This window comes from Dipodomys merriami, unplaced genomic scaffold (assembly GCF_024711535.1).
Source record: "Dipodomys merriami isolate MVZ:Mamm:240054 unplaced genomic scaffold, mDipMer1.0.p SCAF_489, whole genome shotgun sequence".
In the NCBI taxonomy this organism is placed as follows: Eukaryota; Metazoa; Chordata; class Mammalia; order Rodentia; family Heteromyidae; genus Dipodomys; species Dipodomys merriami.
The window spans coordinates 306781-322969 of record NW_027206056.1 but is presented as its reverse complement, the minus strand read 5'-3'; the positions used below and the strand labels follow the sequence as shown (position 1 = coordinate 322969).

The window sequence follows — 16189 nt, the reverse complement described above, 5'->3', positions numbered from 1 at the left end:
TAAATGGAACTGGAAGCCCAATACTATGTGCCCTGATTAAGGACATTGCTTAAAATGGGAGAATACAACTGGGGACCCGTGACTCAGACCTGTGATTCTAGCTACTCAGGAAACTGAGCTGTGAGGATCACAGGGCAATGCCAGTTCACACACAAAACTCTGTGAGACTCTTACCTCCAATTCACCACAATTCACTGTGGATCAAGTAGTTCAGTGCTATCTTTAAGCAGAAAACCTCAGGGACAGCATTCAGGCCTTAAGTTCAAAAGCTATAACAACACTGAAAAAGAGGATGAGAATCCCAAAGGAGTAAGTTAGGAGCAGCCATAGAAACAGTATTTGTTCATTTGATTTCTGTCAGTCTCATTAAAATGAAAACTCTGTAAGATCATTGATTTTCTTTGATATACTCAAAACTTCACTGTTGTCGATTGTTCATAATAACTATCAGTGTATAATAATAAATAATTCCTTTGTGTTGATGATAGGAATAAATGCACAGCTGTACAACTTGAGACCTGCTGCTGTTTCAGCTTTGACCACCAGGGGGAAGAGTGGAACCTTAGACATGTCAGTGACAGGCATAGGGAGGACTTGAACTGGGACAGGATAGTCTGGCTGACCTGAGTAGCAGTGACAAAGGTGTCTCCTGAGCATGTGGTGACTCAAGGTTCTGCAGTGGTGCTTGAACTGAGAGAGATATCAGAAGTCTGCTCTGATGTCTGGAACTGATATGTACTGAAGAAGATGAACTTAAACATGACTTTAAAACTCAAACAAGGAGCTAAGACAAAGCCATGAACCCTGCACTCTGTTCTCATCCTGTCCAATGACTTAAATATTTTGCATGAGGTAACACAAGAAGTAATGCTTCCCTTATTTTTGTAATCAACTATTCTGGTACCAACCATATCATGTTTCACATGGTGTATCAGTTGGAAGAGTTTCGTTAATGTTTAATGTTTTTAACTATTGAAAATTTTGGTTGACATATATGTGTGTGTCACATACACATATATCTTAAGAATAATCTATTTTATATTTTTGCTCAGTGTCTGTGGTATTCATGTTGTAAATATCCTAATGAAATCCCTTTGTGTAATTCCTCAATGCTAATACTATTTTTTACAGGAAAATGAGAAAAAAAAAAACATGTTTTGGATCTCTAATAAAAGTATACTCAGATTTACTACTAAATACCAAATTCGAATTCTAAGAAAACAAGTAACAATATGAAGTATGTCATGTCCTTACTGGAACTTACTGCTGGAAAATATAATAGATGAAATATATTCTTTAAAGACATTTTTATTGTAAACATATTCCCATTTTTGTGAAAATAAATGATTAACCCTTAAAGAGACTGTCATTACTATTGGCTGCTTTCGGTCTTAATATAGGAACTTCAGTTCTACAGAAATTATTAAAACTTGTCACAGTTCTTCTTGGGCCAAAACAAGCCATTTCAGCCAGGTGCTAGTGGCTCACAATTGTAATCCTAGTTCCTTGCTCAGGAGGCCTTGATCTGAGCATGACCATTCAAAGCCAGTCTAACTAATAAAATTGTAACAAGTGGAGCTGTGGCTCAAGTGGTAAAGTGCTAGACTTGGCTCCCAGGCTCTGGATACAAGTATCAGAACCAGCACACAGAAAAAGAAAGGAGCCATTTCAATTTTTGTACACTATCTATAGAATTAAAGGAGAATATGGGCAGACAACTGTCCTCTGGTGACTGACATAAACTGGCACTCTCCTATGTTACCACATAATGCTGAGGTCACCAGAGATGGTGACCACAAGCTGGACAAGAAACAGAGTAAGGCCCTAAGAGGAGGGTCTGTTATTCCCAGGTGGGATGCAGGCTTCTAAACATCTTTCCTAAAGACCAGAGGCAATTAAAGGAGGAAGGACTTAAAGAGAACACTTTGTATTCAGCCATTCAGGCTCCTTTGCCTGATGTTCTCCCTCTGGGTCCATAGATTGGAACCATGTGTGGTATCTTGATGTCAGGCCAGAAGCTCTTCAAAGTAAGTTGTTTGTGTCCATCAAATAAGAGTGAACAATTTGGGCTCAGAAGTTTTGAAATTTTGGGAGGATTGTTAGATCTGTGGGCTTATCACATAGAACAAAAACAAACAACAAAAAAACCATGATATCAGTGATCAGGAGCAAATGGCAGTTTCATTTTGGGGATGACTGACATTTGCAGGAGGAAGCTCCTCACAGCAGGAGACTGTCTAGAGGCTGAGGTGACAGGAAGTATAGAAAGGCTAGTCTGTCTATAAGACTTCACCCAGAAACACACAGGGAGTGTCTGGGTCAGAAAGACACAGAGGGACAAGGTGATTAGGAATTTCCATGAACTGGATTTATCTTTCCTTATTGCTTGGTGCTGTGGATGGATTATTCTGAAGTGGATAAAAATCAGTACTTCTTTATACTGTTTTTGAAGTAACTGGATATGCAAAATTAAAATTGGCACATACAAACCTGCCTTTAAGGAAAATAGTAAACTACCCCACTTATGGACATTTTATCCAAATGACCACAAACCAGGACAAAGAGTATGGAGAAAAAAAGAAAGCAGCTACAGAAGGAAATAAACCAAAGAAAAAATAAAAGAAGAAAGGAAAGTAAAAAAATGCAAACAGTTCAATAGAAAAGCTCAAAATCTATGTACATATAACCATATAAAATGATGTTCAGTGAAATTAACTCCAACATATGGACAAAAGAGGTTTTTTTTGTTGGTGGTGTTTTCAATGTACGATGTGATTTTTGTTTCTTTTTTATGTTCTTCCTCCTATGGCATATCCCTGTTGTCATTGTATTTGATTTTGGTACCTTACATCTTGTATATACATTTAATCTAATTTGGGGAGGGGAAGGGGAGTAACAAAATGCTGAAACAAGGACACAGAATGATCCATTGCAACAATGATATTCTCAAGATGCTATGTTGTAAATGAGCTTTACAACTTTGGGGTGGGGGTAAGTGAGGAGGCTGTGAGAGGGAATGGACAGTAGGGGAGTAGGGGAGGGAAGGAATAGTGGGGGAAATAAACAAAGGAGGGGGTAACAATGCCCAACAAAAAAATGTATTCATATACTGATATAACCATAACATCTATGTACAGCATCTTTATAAGAAAATAAAATTTTAAAAAGACCTATAAACAAAACAAATCAAAGAAAGTTTGGATAAATGGAATTGAATTAAACTGCAGAGCTTCTTCATGGCAAAGGACATAGCAAGCAAGATCAATAGAAAGTCCACAAACTGGGAGAAGATCTTCAGTAGCCATACAGCAGACTAGGACCTTATACCTAAAATACAATTAGAACACAAAAATTAAATCCCCTAAAAACAAATCTTGAAAGAAACAACATACCCATTAATGAGTGGGCTAACAACTTAAAGAGAGACTTCTCTGAAGAGGAAATAAGAATGGCCAATAGACACTTGAAGAAATGCTCAACTCCTCTAGCCATAAAAGAAATGCAAATCAAAACAACATTGAGATTCCACCTTACCCCAGTTCCAATGACTCTATCCTTCTTAGCCCAAAAGGTTCTTCTTCAGAAGCCAAGGTATTTTCTCTCCTATGATCTGAAGTCTACTCACATTACACTTCTCTGTAAACATGCATGTTCCTATGTCAGTCATCTCTTCTAGTGTCAAACAGGAGAAAAATGCAGTGAGTAAATTAAAGACTGGGTTTGTGACCCAGACAAACCACAGAAACTGACCTGAAAAAACAAAAAGCAACAAACAAAACAACAAGAAGTAAAAGTTTGGATGTGTAGCAGAAATGGAAGAGAACTTGTGAAGTCATTAGTTCAAACCTCAGTACCACACAAACAACTAGATTTATCTGATATCTCCTGTTTTCTGTGCTTGCATAATTACTCTCCTGGTCGTTGTAGATTGTATGTTGTCTCATTGACACAGACTTTTCGCCTACACTCAGAGTCACTCTCACACTGACATAGTGCCTGAAACAATATGCTCAGCTGCTCTCCAGACCACCAATGCATGAGCACAGCTGCCCTAGTCAGAAGGGAGGTTTTAGTTCATGGCTGTATCACTGTGGGAGGATAATGTGTGCGTTGCAAGCAGTAATAAACTCCAATATCCTCAGCCTCTACCCTGCTGATTTTCAGTATGAAATCTGTGCCTGACCCACTGCCACTGAATCTGACTGGGACCCCAGATGCTCTGTTGGAAGCCTTATAGATCAAGAGTTGTGGAATCTGGCCTGGCTTCTGCAGGAACCAATCGAGGTAGATGTGTCCATCCTCATACAGAAGGTTATGACTAGACTTGCAGGAGATGGAGGCCGACTCTCCCAGTGTGACAGACAGGGAACTTGGAGTCTGGGTCATCACAACATCTCCACTGGATCCTGAAATTAGAATAAGAAGAAATGCAAGGTTATTCACAACTATAGACAGACACGCATGTATTACTTGTATTTTGATATATATTGCATTTTATTCATATCATGCCTTGATCCAGAATGTAAAAATAGCAAAAATTAAAGATCAGACGTTTGAAACCATAAATGAGTCTCTAGGAGTCACCAACAGTCTTCTTAACCAGCAGAATATGTATCCAAGCATAAATTCTAGCACTTTCTGGAACGTTTCTGACTACCTAAGACCTTTTCTTCATTTGCCCCATCATGGATAACAAGATCTGCACGTCTAAAATGTGGATTGGGCACCATGAGTGCTAAGAGCTCACACTCCCACCCACTCTCATTCCTCATCTCCCATTGCTCTTACCAGGGATCCAGAGCATTAACAGCCACACGAGCCGAGACAAGAACTTCATTTTTAGGAGTGAAATGAGGAGTCTTAACAGGTAAAGGCAAGTTCAGCAGCACTCAGTCTTTATTTCAGACTTAGAAAGGAAGGTCCTCCTTAGGGAGCAATATGCAAATAGCCAGGTGGGGGCAACAGTGTGAGGAAAGGAAAATGGAGGATAAAGCTTGCTCTTCTAAGAAAAGTGACAACAGAAGTGTTCAGTGTTTGGTAATAACCAAAAATTTACATGGTTTCTGCAGCACTGGAAAGAAGGATCCCACTGTAAAAGTTCTGTTTCTCCAAGAAGTATAGGGTGCACATGCTCTCATCCCATAGAACAGTATCAGGGACCCAATGATAGGCAGGCTTTTGTCCAGGATCATCTCTAGGAAATGAATAGATATCATGCCTTAGCTCCCATGAATCTCCTCAGCTAGTCTAGGGAGAGGCACGGTACCCTCTTTCCTCAGTGATCCTCAAGGGAATTGACCACTAAGAGCAGAGAGTTGAGTAGATGAAGAGGCATCTGATATCCATAGTTACCAGATGATCTGTTCAGGGATGTTAGCTACAAGTGTTAGAAAGTCTGTTTCCATAGGAACTTCCTGTTAAGACTTAGGGCAAAAAAATTGACAGGGAGTGCAATTTTTGTCTTATAGGTAATGACCAAATTGTCTTAAAATGAAATTATGACAGAAATATTTATGAATGAAAGTGTGAATATATATTCATATATATGTATATTCAATGTAACCATTTTGATACAACAATATCCTGTACTATATTTAATTAATTAATCAACCTATTTCTTAAAAATCCTATCTGGAATGTAATAGAAGTTTGAATTCAATCAAGATGTATTATACTCATATATGGAGATGTTGAGTTGAAATGTACTGATGTGACTACTTTAAGATAATTATATTAATACATATTTGTATAAATATATTTCTCATTACCTTTAATTAACATAAAATCTTTAAATGTCTGCAGTACCAATCTAGTTAATTAGTCTTTGTTTATTTGTGTCAGATGCTCTGTCTCTACTTCTTGTCTCTAAAATCTCTGTGCTTGTGAAGAAGGTACACATGGAGAAAGAGACATGCTGATGGCTCAATAGACCACATGGCCTTGAGCAGTGATGCCTTATGGGAAGTGAGTAGGCTGTCAGATTTCCTGCCATCGGGAGGATTAAAGCTGCTCTCATGGATTGAGTCAGTTCTCATAATAGTGATTTGTTATGAAGTGACCACTACCATATGCCTGGCCATCTCATCTGCAGCTTGTTCCTTCTTTACTAATGCTGTTGTGGCATGACAGGACAGGCCTTACCTGAGCTCAGACAGATGAGGATACTACATCGTGGACTTTTATTTCTAACACTGTGCGTTAAGCAACACTCTTCTTTATTCAGAATTTGTGCCAATAACTTTGTTTTGGTAAATGATTGACACAGATCTGTGTATGTGTGTGTGTGTATGTGTGTGTGAGAGAGAGAGAGAGTGGGAGAGAGAGATTGAGAGAGAAAGGGGGAGAGAGAGGGGAGAGAGGAGAGTATGAGAGAAGTGGTTTAAATAGAAATACTCTTAAATAGACTGGTGTATAAAAAGTAAATCTCTACCTCTGATACTCATCTTAATACAACTTCCTAAACCTTACAGAGATCATTTGTTAACTTGCTGAAGTGCAGATTCAAAATCAGTACATCTGAGGTCATTTTGTAATTTTGTGTTTGTAACATGCTCTAAGTGATGCTGACAAAAAATAATATTGCATCCATGTTCAGTTTTGTTCTTTCTTATATGTCAAGAAGTTTTGCTTGAGAAGTGTCCTTTACATATTTCATGCAAATATTCATTTTCCATGGACTGAGACTGAGTGAACTCTGGCTATGGTTACAAGCTGCTGGTAGGAAGAAGCATGTGTGAATATGGTCTTGGGCAATGCCTTCCTAACCATGACCGCACTGGGTCATTAGTTGTGAGCTCCTTTCATCACAGTCTCTTCAGGAAGTGCATTTCCCAGCAGTCCTCTCCCTCTCTGCTTTACTGTGGATTTTCTGAATCAGATGAGATTCAACCCTATCCATCCACATCCTGTCTGACAGACAGAGATGGGTGTCATGACAAATGAGAATTACATACACATTTTTTGTTTTTAATTATATTTTTATTATATATAGGTGTTGTATAAAAGAGTAACCATTAAACATAGTTTATACATATGATGTATCTTGATTAATGTCACCTCTTTCATTTTTCTACCCCATCCCTTTCTACTCAATCCCTTTCTTCCATGTATAATTCTATATATAAATACTAAATATGAAGTTATGGCTCTTATTACATCTGCATGGTACATGGAAGACCTTTTTCTTATTAAACTGGTAAACATTGGTGTAATATATGTCATTATGTAACTGTACCTAGTATATGGTTTATAAATGTCTTAAATATGTTCTATTTATTCACATATTGCCTACTTTTATTTAGCTATATGTGGATTTATTTGAATTGTGCTAGAAATCAAGTGTGCTTTAATAATCTGAGTCAAACAACAGAAAAACTCTGTCTGCAGTTTCCAAAGCAGAATTACAAATTTTTTATTATTTTTGTCATTATATTGCCTCAAGTTTCAAAAAAATCATTCCATTTTTATTGTCATGGGATGAGAGAATCACATGGAGAATAATGATCAATTTGACATTCAGCATCCAAGATAAATTAATATTTGGTAACTAGTTAAAAGCATTGGATGTGTTGTAAAAATGTTACTTGATATCCCTGTTACAAAAAAGAAAAGGCAAAACATATTAAAAATTATGAAAGCCAAAAAAAAAAGATCTCATGTGCTGAAGAAAAGAAAATCTGCTGACTACGAAAAATTTGGTGTTTTAAGTGATGACGGATTGCCTAATTGTAGTATTAAAACATTGTACAATATGAACATATACCCTAATATCACATTACCTCAAATAAAATTGTTCCATGGCAATCAAACTTTTTAATGACTATTTTTCTTTACAAAATTATTTTTTAAAATATTTTTCACAAGCTATATTGTCTTCCTTTTCAAAAACGTGCTTTGACATACTTAGAATTATTCTTCATTGAGTGACTGCAGAATTTTAGCACAATATGGACTACACAGGAGTACAGATGTGTGTTCTTATAAAGTTAGAAGAGGCATTGCCAGGTGTGTGCTGCTTGGGATGAGCAGAAGGACAGAGGGTTAGGGTGTGGAGATGCCTATATAACCTTTCTCCCAATACTTTCCAGTGACCTTCAAATTTGGCTGCATCTGAAAAGCTCTATCAGCAGATGCAGGCACCCTGATAAGCAGATGGGGCAGCTCAGCCTCTCACCTTTGCTTCCCTGGAGGTTTATGTTATTGCTTGTATTACTGTGGGAGGGTAACTATTACTCTGTTGACAGTAATAAGTGGCAACATCTTCAGGCTGCAGGCTGCTGATGGTGAGAGTGAAATCTGTTCCAGATTGACCTCACTGAACCTTGATGGGACCCCAGATTGCAAACTAGTTGTGTAACTGATCAGGAGTTTTGGAGCTTTCCCTGTTCTCTGCTGGTACCAATGTAAATCATTGCTAATACCCTGACTGGCCCTGCAAGTGATGGCCACTCTGTCTCCAAGAGATGCAGACAGGGATGAGGACTGGGCCAACTGCTCTCTTTAGCATATGCTAACAGAACTGCTTCAGGAAGATTTTTACAATTTTTGTCTTCCCTCATTTTATGGCGATTAATAATCCTACCTAAATGCTATATCCATTCCCTCCACTCCTCTAAAATTTCATGTCTAATCTTTTCATCTGTTCCCTTGAATAGCCCCTACTACCTTTTCTGGTACAGATTCACTTCTCTACCATGCACTGAAAGACGAAGCTGGTTCAAATAAAAAAGATGGCAGCTGGACACTGTGTAGGAGTGAAAAACACCTGGTAAATTGTAGGGGCTATATTGATAGGATGAGGAAGAGAGGCACCAAAAGCTGCTACTCAAGGGTGTCGAAAGAAGCCAAGCTCTGAAGATAACATATTTAAATTCTCCTGATCTATGCTCCAGGACATGACTTGTGAATTTCAAGTCCACCCAGATTTTAGACACTGGAAAACATGGAGAGTTTGGGACAATGGCTTCAAAACAGAGATGTGGGCACACATACACTGTCTAGGGTTGGAAGCTGACTAGCTTGGAAGCAAGAAGCTGACTAGCTGACAGATGAGGATAAAAATCAGGAGGAAGTGGGAATCAGAAGTCCTTTCCACCTACAATCAGTACAGGAGGTATACACAGGAAAGGAGAGGGCTTATAGTTTGGGACATGAGCTGGAATAAAGCAACATACAAAATTAACATTTAGAAGGGAATTTCTGTATCCCTAGATTTACTGTGATACTGTGAATTTGGATTCAATCAAGCATCCTAGAACAGATGAGAAAGTAGCGATAAAATGGACCACATATATACAACATATATAAAGAAACATGAAGTCCTGTAATGAGCAGCAAAATGAATGGAACTGGAGGACATTCTGCTAAAACAGGCAAAAAAAAAAAAGGTCATTATGTATGGTCTTTCTCATTCAAAGAAACTTAAAACAGTTAGAATAGCAATTTTGTGGGCCTGAAAAGAGCTCCAGTTCAGGGGGCAGCAGGGTGAGCATAGAAAAAAAGTGGAAAGACATTATTAATGTACATAATAAAAGTGTATGGAGAAGCCCAGAATCTCAGTAATAGGTTCAGCTAACATATGAGAATAAAAATAGATATCAGAAAAGTAATGAAAAAAACCTGAAGCACATAATTTCTGCCAGGCACTGGTGGCTCTTACATGTAGTATTAGCTACACAGTTGGCTGAGATCTCAGGATTCTGGTTTGAAGTTGGCCTGGGCAGGAAAACCTGTGAGAAAAGTCCTGAGGTCAGTAGGCTGGGTTGATGGCACATGCAAATTATCAACAGCTAGTCAGGGTTAAACACAGTTGTACAGCTGCCTCATCTCAGTAAGACTACACATTCGAGTCTCAGGAGACTGAGGTCAGGCAACAGAAGTTTCTTTTCCTGTGGGTGGAGCACACCACTGAACTCTTTGAGAATCAAAGATTTTTTTTTATTTCCTCATCTGAGACAAGAACTATCCATTAAAGTGTTAGTTCTAGAAATTTTCAGATAACTTTTGGGCACCACAAATTTGTCACAAGTCTTTATTATCCAGAGCAGAAAGTTGGAATTGCTGTGATTCACTGATAACTCTTATGTGGCAACTTATCATCACTGCTGTCCTATAATGCAATCCTTAGTGGTGAAATAAGAAGGTAAGGCATTGAAAAGAAAATAGTTAAACTTGTGTATTGTATAGTATAACCTTGTTTGCTCCTACATCTCTGAATTCCTTGTCCCAAAAGATCCATAAAAGCAAATCTTTGTTAGAAATTTTTCCCCCTTTGAAAGGATCCATGAAAAGATGTTTCACATCCATTCCAGGGGACCAGGTGGAGGCGGGCAGGCACAGGAGAAAGATTATTACAAGGTTTATTAGAGGAGTCATATTTCCCCCAGAGAGAGAGCACATGGCAGCCTCCACTATCTAGGTAGTAGCAGGGTCTGGGGGTTAGGAAGTGAGGTAGATGAGAGTTCAGGTGGGTCTGGACAGAGAGAGGGAGGGGCCAGTTGTATGGTAGGAACTCCAGGGCAGGGAGAAGCTACGGTCTGGGTGGAGGTGAGGGCCAAAAGTGGGCATAATGCTTACATTCCCTGCTCTATTGTTTAATTAAAATAGGGGGTACCTGGCCAGAGGGTATTGGAAGAGGCCATTTCTTTTGGACTACATCCTGCTGTAAAGGGGTGAAGTAGTGAGGGGTCCCTGTTTCATTGCTTGGCCAGGTATTATCCAAGAAGCATCTGCTTGACAGTGGTTGGTAAAGGTCCTCCTTTTTCCATGGCAATAATTATCTAAAATGCAAAACAATTAATAAAAGGCAAATAATTGTTGTTAGTACCCCAAGAGAGGAATATGCCATGGGGGCATTGATTCCCAGAAGGAGCTATCAAAGACCTGAAATTGCCTTTTGTGTCTGGGATTGGAGATATAGCATACCTGACTCCAGCATCCTGGAGGAGGGGTGTAAGACTTGTTCTGCTTTAGGATCACAGTAACCTGAGGAGGGGGTAGGAGAAATATTTAAAGATACCTGAGCCAGTGGGTGTCTTGGGCTCTTTTGGCTACTTTCTGTTGGCCTAGGGGAATCAAGGAATCCCTGGAGCTGGGGTCTTTAGGGTCCGGGTCTACGCTGGGCAAGGCAGGGCAGTGTAAGTGATGTCTCTGGTTGCCTGTAGGAACAGGATGGCCTTGACGTGTTCCCAGGTGGTATCCTGGGTGGGTGATATTATCCTGTTCAAAGAGACCTTTTGAAAAATCAGGCAAAAAACTGACAAGGTGACAAGGTCAGTTAACATGAATGACATAGGAGAACACACATTGGCTATGGGCTGGAAATGTTTCATTTGGAGTATATGCCCAACTGAAGCCCATTACAGGGAAGGAGGAATAACTGGACTCGGGGCAGAGAAGGCAGGAATGGGGTGTCTAGCGTCTTTTGGGCAACTGGGTAGGGGAGAAAATCAGAAGCTACTATAAATATAAATAGCAGGCAAACAAAGGCAAGACTGCTAATGTTTTGTCCAGTTAAAAGGTAGATGGGTATGGACATTAGGTGGGCAAGCAACTATTTCTCTTGATTTCCTGGCTCTGATTAATTTTGAAAGGACAAGCATAAAGTGACTCCATTTAGGATATCATCTCCTCTTATTCCTCTCCATGATTTTCATTGTCAGGACTTTGTCCTAATGAGTGTCTCAGCATCTGTTGCTGGGATAGCTTGTCCTGGTTGGCATTTACAATTTGGACTAAAGGCCTCCACACTGTCCCTGAGCACTTCTGCTCAAGGCTAGTGCTCTACCACGTAAGAGTCATATTGCCACTTTCAACCTTTGGCTGGAAACTTAGAGGTGAGTCTTGAGCCATGCTTCCAGTCTGGATCTGTGCTGATTAGCTGGGAAATGAAGTTTTAGAGGGATTCTTTGTGCCCAGGATGGCTTGGAACTGTGATAAAAGGAAACTTTGCTACAAAAGCCCTTTTTATTTCCAATTAAAGCAACAAAGAGATCAATGAGATAGTTACCTATAACTTGTTAACAATTGACTAAAAATTACTTATCAAGAGTTTTTAATAAAACCCAGTAGATGTTTTTAAACTGGCATTGACTGGCGCTCTAAGTACCCCCATTGCCTCTGGCCAGCCTGTTTAAAGTGGCTTATATCTTGGGCTACTGCAAGGTAGCCTGTTTAGCACTCTGGTTTATAAAAGCATTTTTCTGACTGGCTGATGAACCTGATATATGCAAATCTCAATAGGGACACAATCTCAGTTCTCTGGTAATCTTAATTTATCTCTTTTATCTTGAAATAAACCTTTAGGACAATTTTAATTTTAAACTTTTTGTCTGGGAGGCCAGCCACTCCCCACAGCTTCCCAAATTTTCACAAAGGGGACTCCATTTTTAATCCCTTTTTCTAAAGTTCCTTTTGTAAGGTTTTTAAAAAGAGGTTGAGTAAGAACAGCACCACACATGTGGTATTCAAGTAAGGGGTAGGTTTATTCATCCTTCTGGCTGGCACCAGGCCATCTTATTGGCACTACATGCAGCTGGGAAAGGCCTGAGAGAGTGTCTAGCCCTAGGCTTGGCCTTATCTAAGGTAGGGGTGGGGAAAGGTGTGGCTACATTGAATCCAGATATGACCTTTTCCAGGCGTGCCAGATGCCTAGGTAATACAAGTAGTGGGCAGAGACTTTGCTGTGAGAAGGGTTGAGTCTGCTGGCCATCCAGAAGTGGACCTTACAACTTTGATCTGCATTTATATGCTTCATTGAAGCACTGGGCTACACCCTTTACCTTTAGGCCATTTATCATTTGGTCATACACCCCTATGGTCTAACTTGCAGGGATTAACATTTACAGAAGCCAAATATCTGAGGTGGCTTGTGTTTTACCCAAGTTAGTAGGCTTTTGGTGACGTGTGATGGAACAAGGCCAGAGTCTGGGCGAGGCTATGGCATTTGTATGTGGCTGTCACTGGTTACCTGCAAAAATTTCTACATATGCTGGTTAAAGACCTGGTTTACACTGGCTTTTGCAGGCTGGTGCCACTGGTTTAGGCAGCTGTGCCTGGGCATAGTCACTCTGGTCCCTTGATCTTAAAGGGAGTTGATCTGCACACAGGGCAGAATATGGAGAATTAAAACCTTAGCCTTAGTTTCTTTGGCTTATAATCAGGTCAAAAAGTTTTAAAGCAATTTAAATTCATCACAGCTTCCATTGACAAAGATTTTTTAGTAAGCAGAGTACTTGGTAACCTTGAAACCATAACCGTTTACATATAGACAAGTAGACAGACACATATATTTGTGCACAGATTATAGAGAGGGCTTAGATTTTTTAAATCATCCACTTAAGGTGTTTTGGAACTTTATTTTGCCTAATTATGATGGAATCACGTGGTCAGTTTAAAACACAAAACTTGGCCAACAACAAACTTTTAGTACACAGGAGACAAGAACAGACACATGACATGATATAATGGAGCAGCTGGTCAGGTCAGAGGTCAGAGATCACAGAATCAAGTTGAGGTTGGCACAAAATCAAGTTGGTGCAAAATAGCAGCTGAGCTCCCATGAAGCCAAGATGGCACATCAACCACATGGTCAATGCTAGAGCGAACTAAAGATTTAGACAGTGAGGGTGCATTGCTTCTGGCACAACTGGAGCTTCAGGTTCTGCCCCCCACTACAAAGGCAGAGGAGGGGTCCAGTAAGGGAATGGGAGCCTCACAAAGGAGGCCCTTCAGGGGAGGGCGACTTGCAGGAGAAGCCACAGAGGTGGGGGCTTTGCACAGGAGGCCACAGAGGAAGGGGCAGCTCATGGAGGAAGCTACAAAGGGGGGGCTGCAGAAGTGGGGCACCTCATAGGGGAGGCCACAAAAGAGGGGGTCCACAGAGAAGAAGTTTAAACTTAAACTCATCCATACTTGAGACACAGAGAGAGAGAGAGAGACAGAGAGAGACAGAGAGAGACAGAGAGAGACAGAGAGAGACAGAGAGAGAGAGATCTAATTGCCCGAGAGCTCACATAAATTTGGGGTCAAATTTGATTGTAAGGAAATTTAGTTCTGTACTTTTCCATGGTAAGTGACTGGAGCCAAAAGCTAGCTGCAGAGCAGTGCAATGTAGCTCGAACAAGGACCTACCCATGGGAAGGATCATCACCCTCTCCACAGTGGTCCTTGGCCATGGAAGGCCTAAAGGGCAGGGGAGGTGGGGGAGAAAGGGAACTTGGCCAAGATTTCAGTCAGATGGCAGGGGTGCAGAAATCAGAAACCCGGACTCCAGTCAACTGGTCACTGACCTGCGGTAGGACTTAATTAGCCGGTAGCAGGTAGAATGATCAGTCAGGAGAAAGTTACCTTGTTGGTCCTCTGTTCATCAGAGTGTAAGCTCTCAGGTTAGGTCCCGGGGAAGCTGGTTGGACCCCCATCTGAAGTGGAGAGGCGTAGCAAATCCACTGGGGAACCTAGCCCCGTAGGGCCACCAATGAAAGGATGCTTCATATCCATGACAGGGGATCATGTGGAGGCAGGCAGGCACAAGAGAAAGATTATTACAAGTTTTATTAGAGGAGCCATATTTCTCCCAGAGAGAGAATGCATGGCAGCCTCCACTATCTAGATAGCAGCAGGGTCTAGGGGTTAGGAAGTGAGGTAGATGGGAGTTCTAATGGGTCTGGGCAGAGAGAGGTAGGGGCCAGCTGTATGGTAGGAACTCCAGGGCAGGGAGGAGCTCAGGCCTGGATCAAGCTCAGGACCAAAGGTGGGCATAAGGCTTACACCCTTCACAGTGGAACAATCTTTTCTACCAACCTAGCTCTGTGTGTAATGTCAAATGTTCATGTGTCTTCACCCAAGCTACTGTGTTGAGAAGCAGAGATTATCCTTGGAAAGGAGCATAAATTTTGTTATCCTGAAGCCCATTGAAGTATCTAAACTGCATATGTCTCCTTCACTTGGTGGGCTCGTCTAATAATTAAGAGAACACAGTCTGGGAAGGTGGCTCAGTGATAGAGTGCTTGCCTTGCATGCTTGAGGCCCTGGGTTTGATTCCTCAGCACTACATAAGCAGAAAAAGCCAGAAATGGTGCTGTGGATCAAGTAGTAGAGGACTAGCCTTGAGTTGAAGAGCTGAGGGACAGCCCCCAGGCCCAGAATTCAGGCCCACTGCTGATAAAAAACAAAAACAAAAAAAACCATGTTCCACACCTGGGTTAAAGACACTAAGCCGAAGCAGAGTGAATAAAACCCTAAAAACGAAGATTATGTTAGAATCTATGAACAGAGTCTTAGAACTAGCAGCACACGAAAATGTCATCCATATTGGGAGGAGGCTACATGGGGCTTTGAAGCAAGAATGAGGCAGAATCTCAGTGTTATTTGGATTTGCATTTCTTTTATGGCCAGAAATATTGAAAAACTCTTCATTTGTCTATTAGCCATTCTTATTTCTTCTTCAGAGAAATCTTCCTTCAAGTCTTTAGCCCACATATTAATGTGGTTGTTTCTTTAAGGATTTGTTTTGGGGGATTTATTTTTTGAGCTCTAAATATATTTTAGATATGAGGCTCTTGTCTGATGCCTAGCTAATACAGACCTTTTCCATTCTGTGGGACAATCATATGCTTGGCTACTTCAACTTACACTTGGTTCTATTTTTATTAACACACCATAGTGTGACATCGTCATGACAGCCCTAACCTGAGTACAAACAGATGAGGATTAAACAAAATGTGCATTAAAAATATTCTTATGCAGAACTTAGGTGAGTTACTTTGTTAGTTGTGTTTGTTTCCTTTGTGTCAAGAAATAGTTCTGTTTAAGAAGACTCCCTTTCCTAAAACAATAGAATGGAAGAAAGACCTCTTCAGTAAATGGTGCTGGCAAAATTGGTTAACTACATGTAGAAAACTAAAGCTAGATCCTTATATATCACCCTGCACCAGAATCAACCCCAAATGGATCAAAGACCTTGAACTCAAAGTAGACACTCTGAAAACATTACAGAATGGAATAGGAGAAACCCTAGGTCTCCTTGGCTCAGGCCGAAATTTTCTGAATAGAGACCCGGAAACACAACAAATCAAAGAAAGGTTGGACAAATGGGATTGCATAAAGTTGCAGAGCTTCTGCAGGGCAAATGACATAGCTAGCAAGATCAATAGAAAGCCCACGGATTGGGAGAAGATCTTTACTAGCCATA

The 16189-nt window shown here is 40.4% G+C and overlaps 1 gene segment (V, D, J or C); it reads right to left on the bottom strand.

The window, feature by feature from the left end:
- Positions 1–2993: 2993 nt before the first annotated feature.
- Positions 2994–4850, bottom strand: LOC138809177 (immunoglobulin kappa variable 2-30-like). The segment is given in 3 exon segments: positions 2994–3327; positions 3535–4406; positions 4789–4850. Coding segments are annotated over 2 exon segments (381 nt in total).
- Between the last annotated feature and the right edge of the window lie 11339 nt (positions 4851–16189).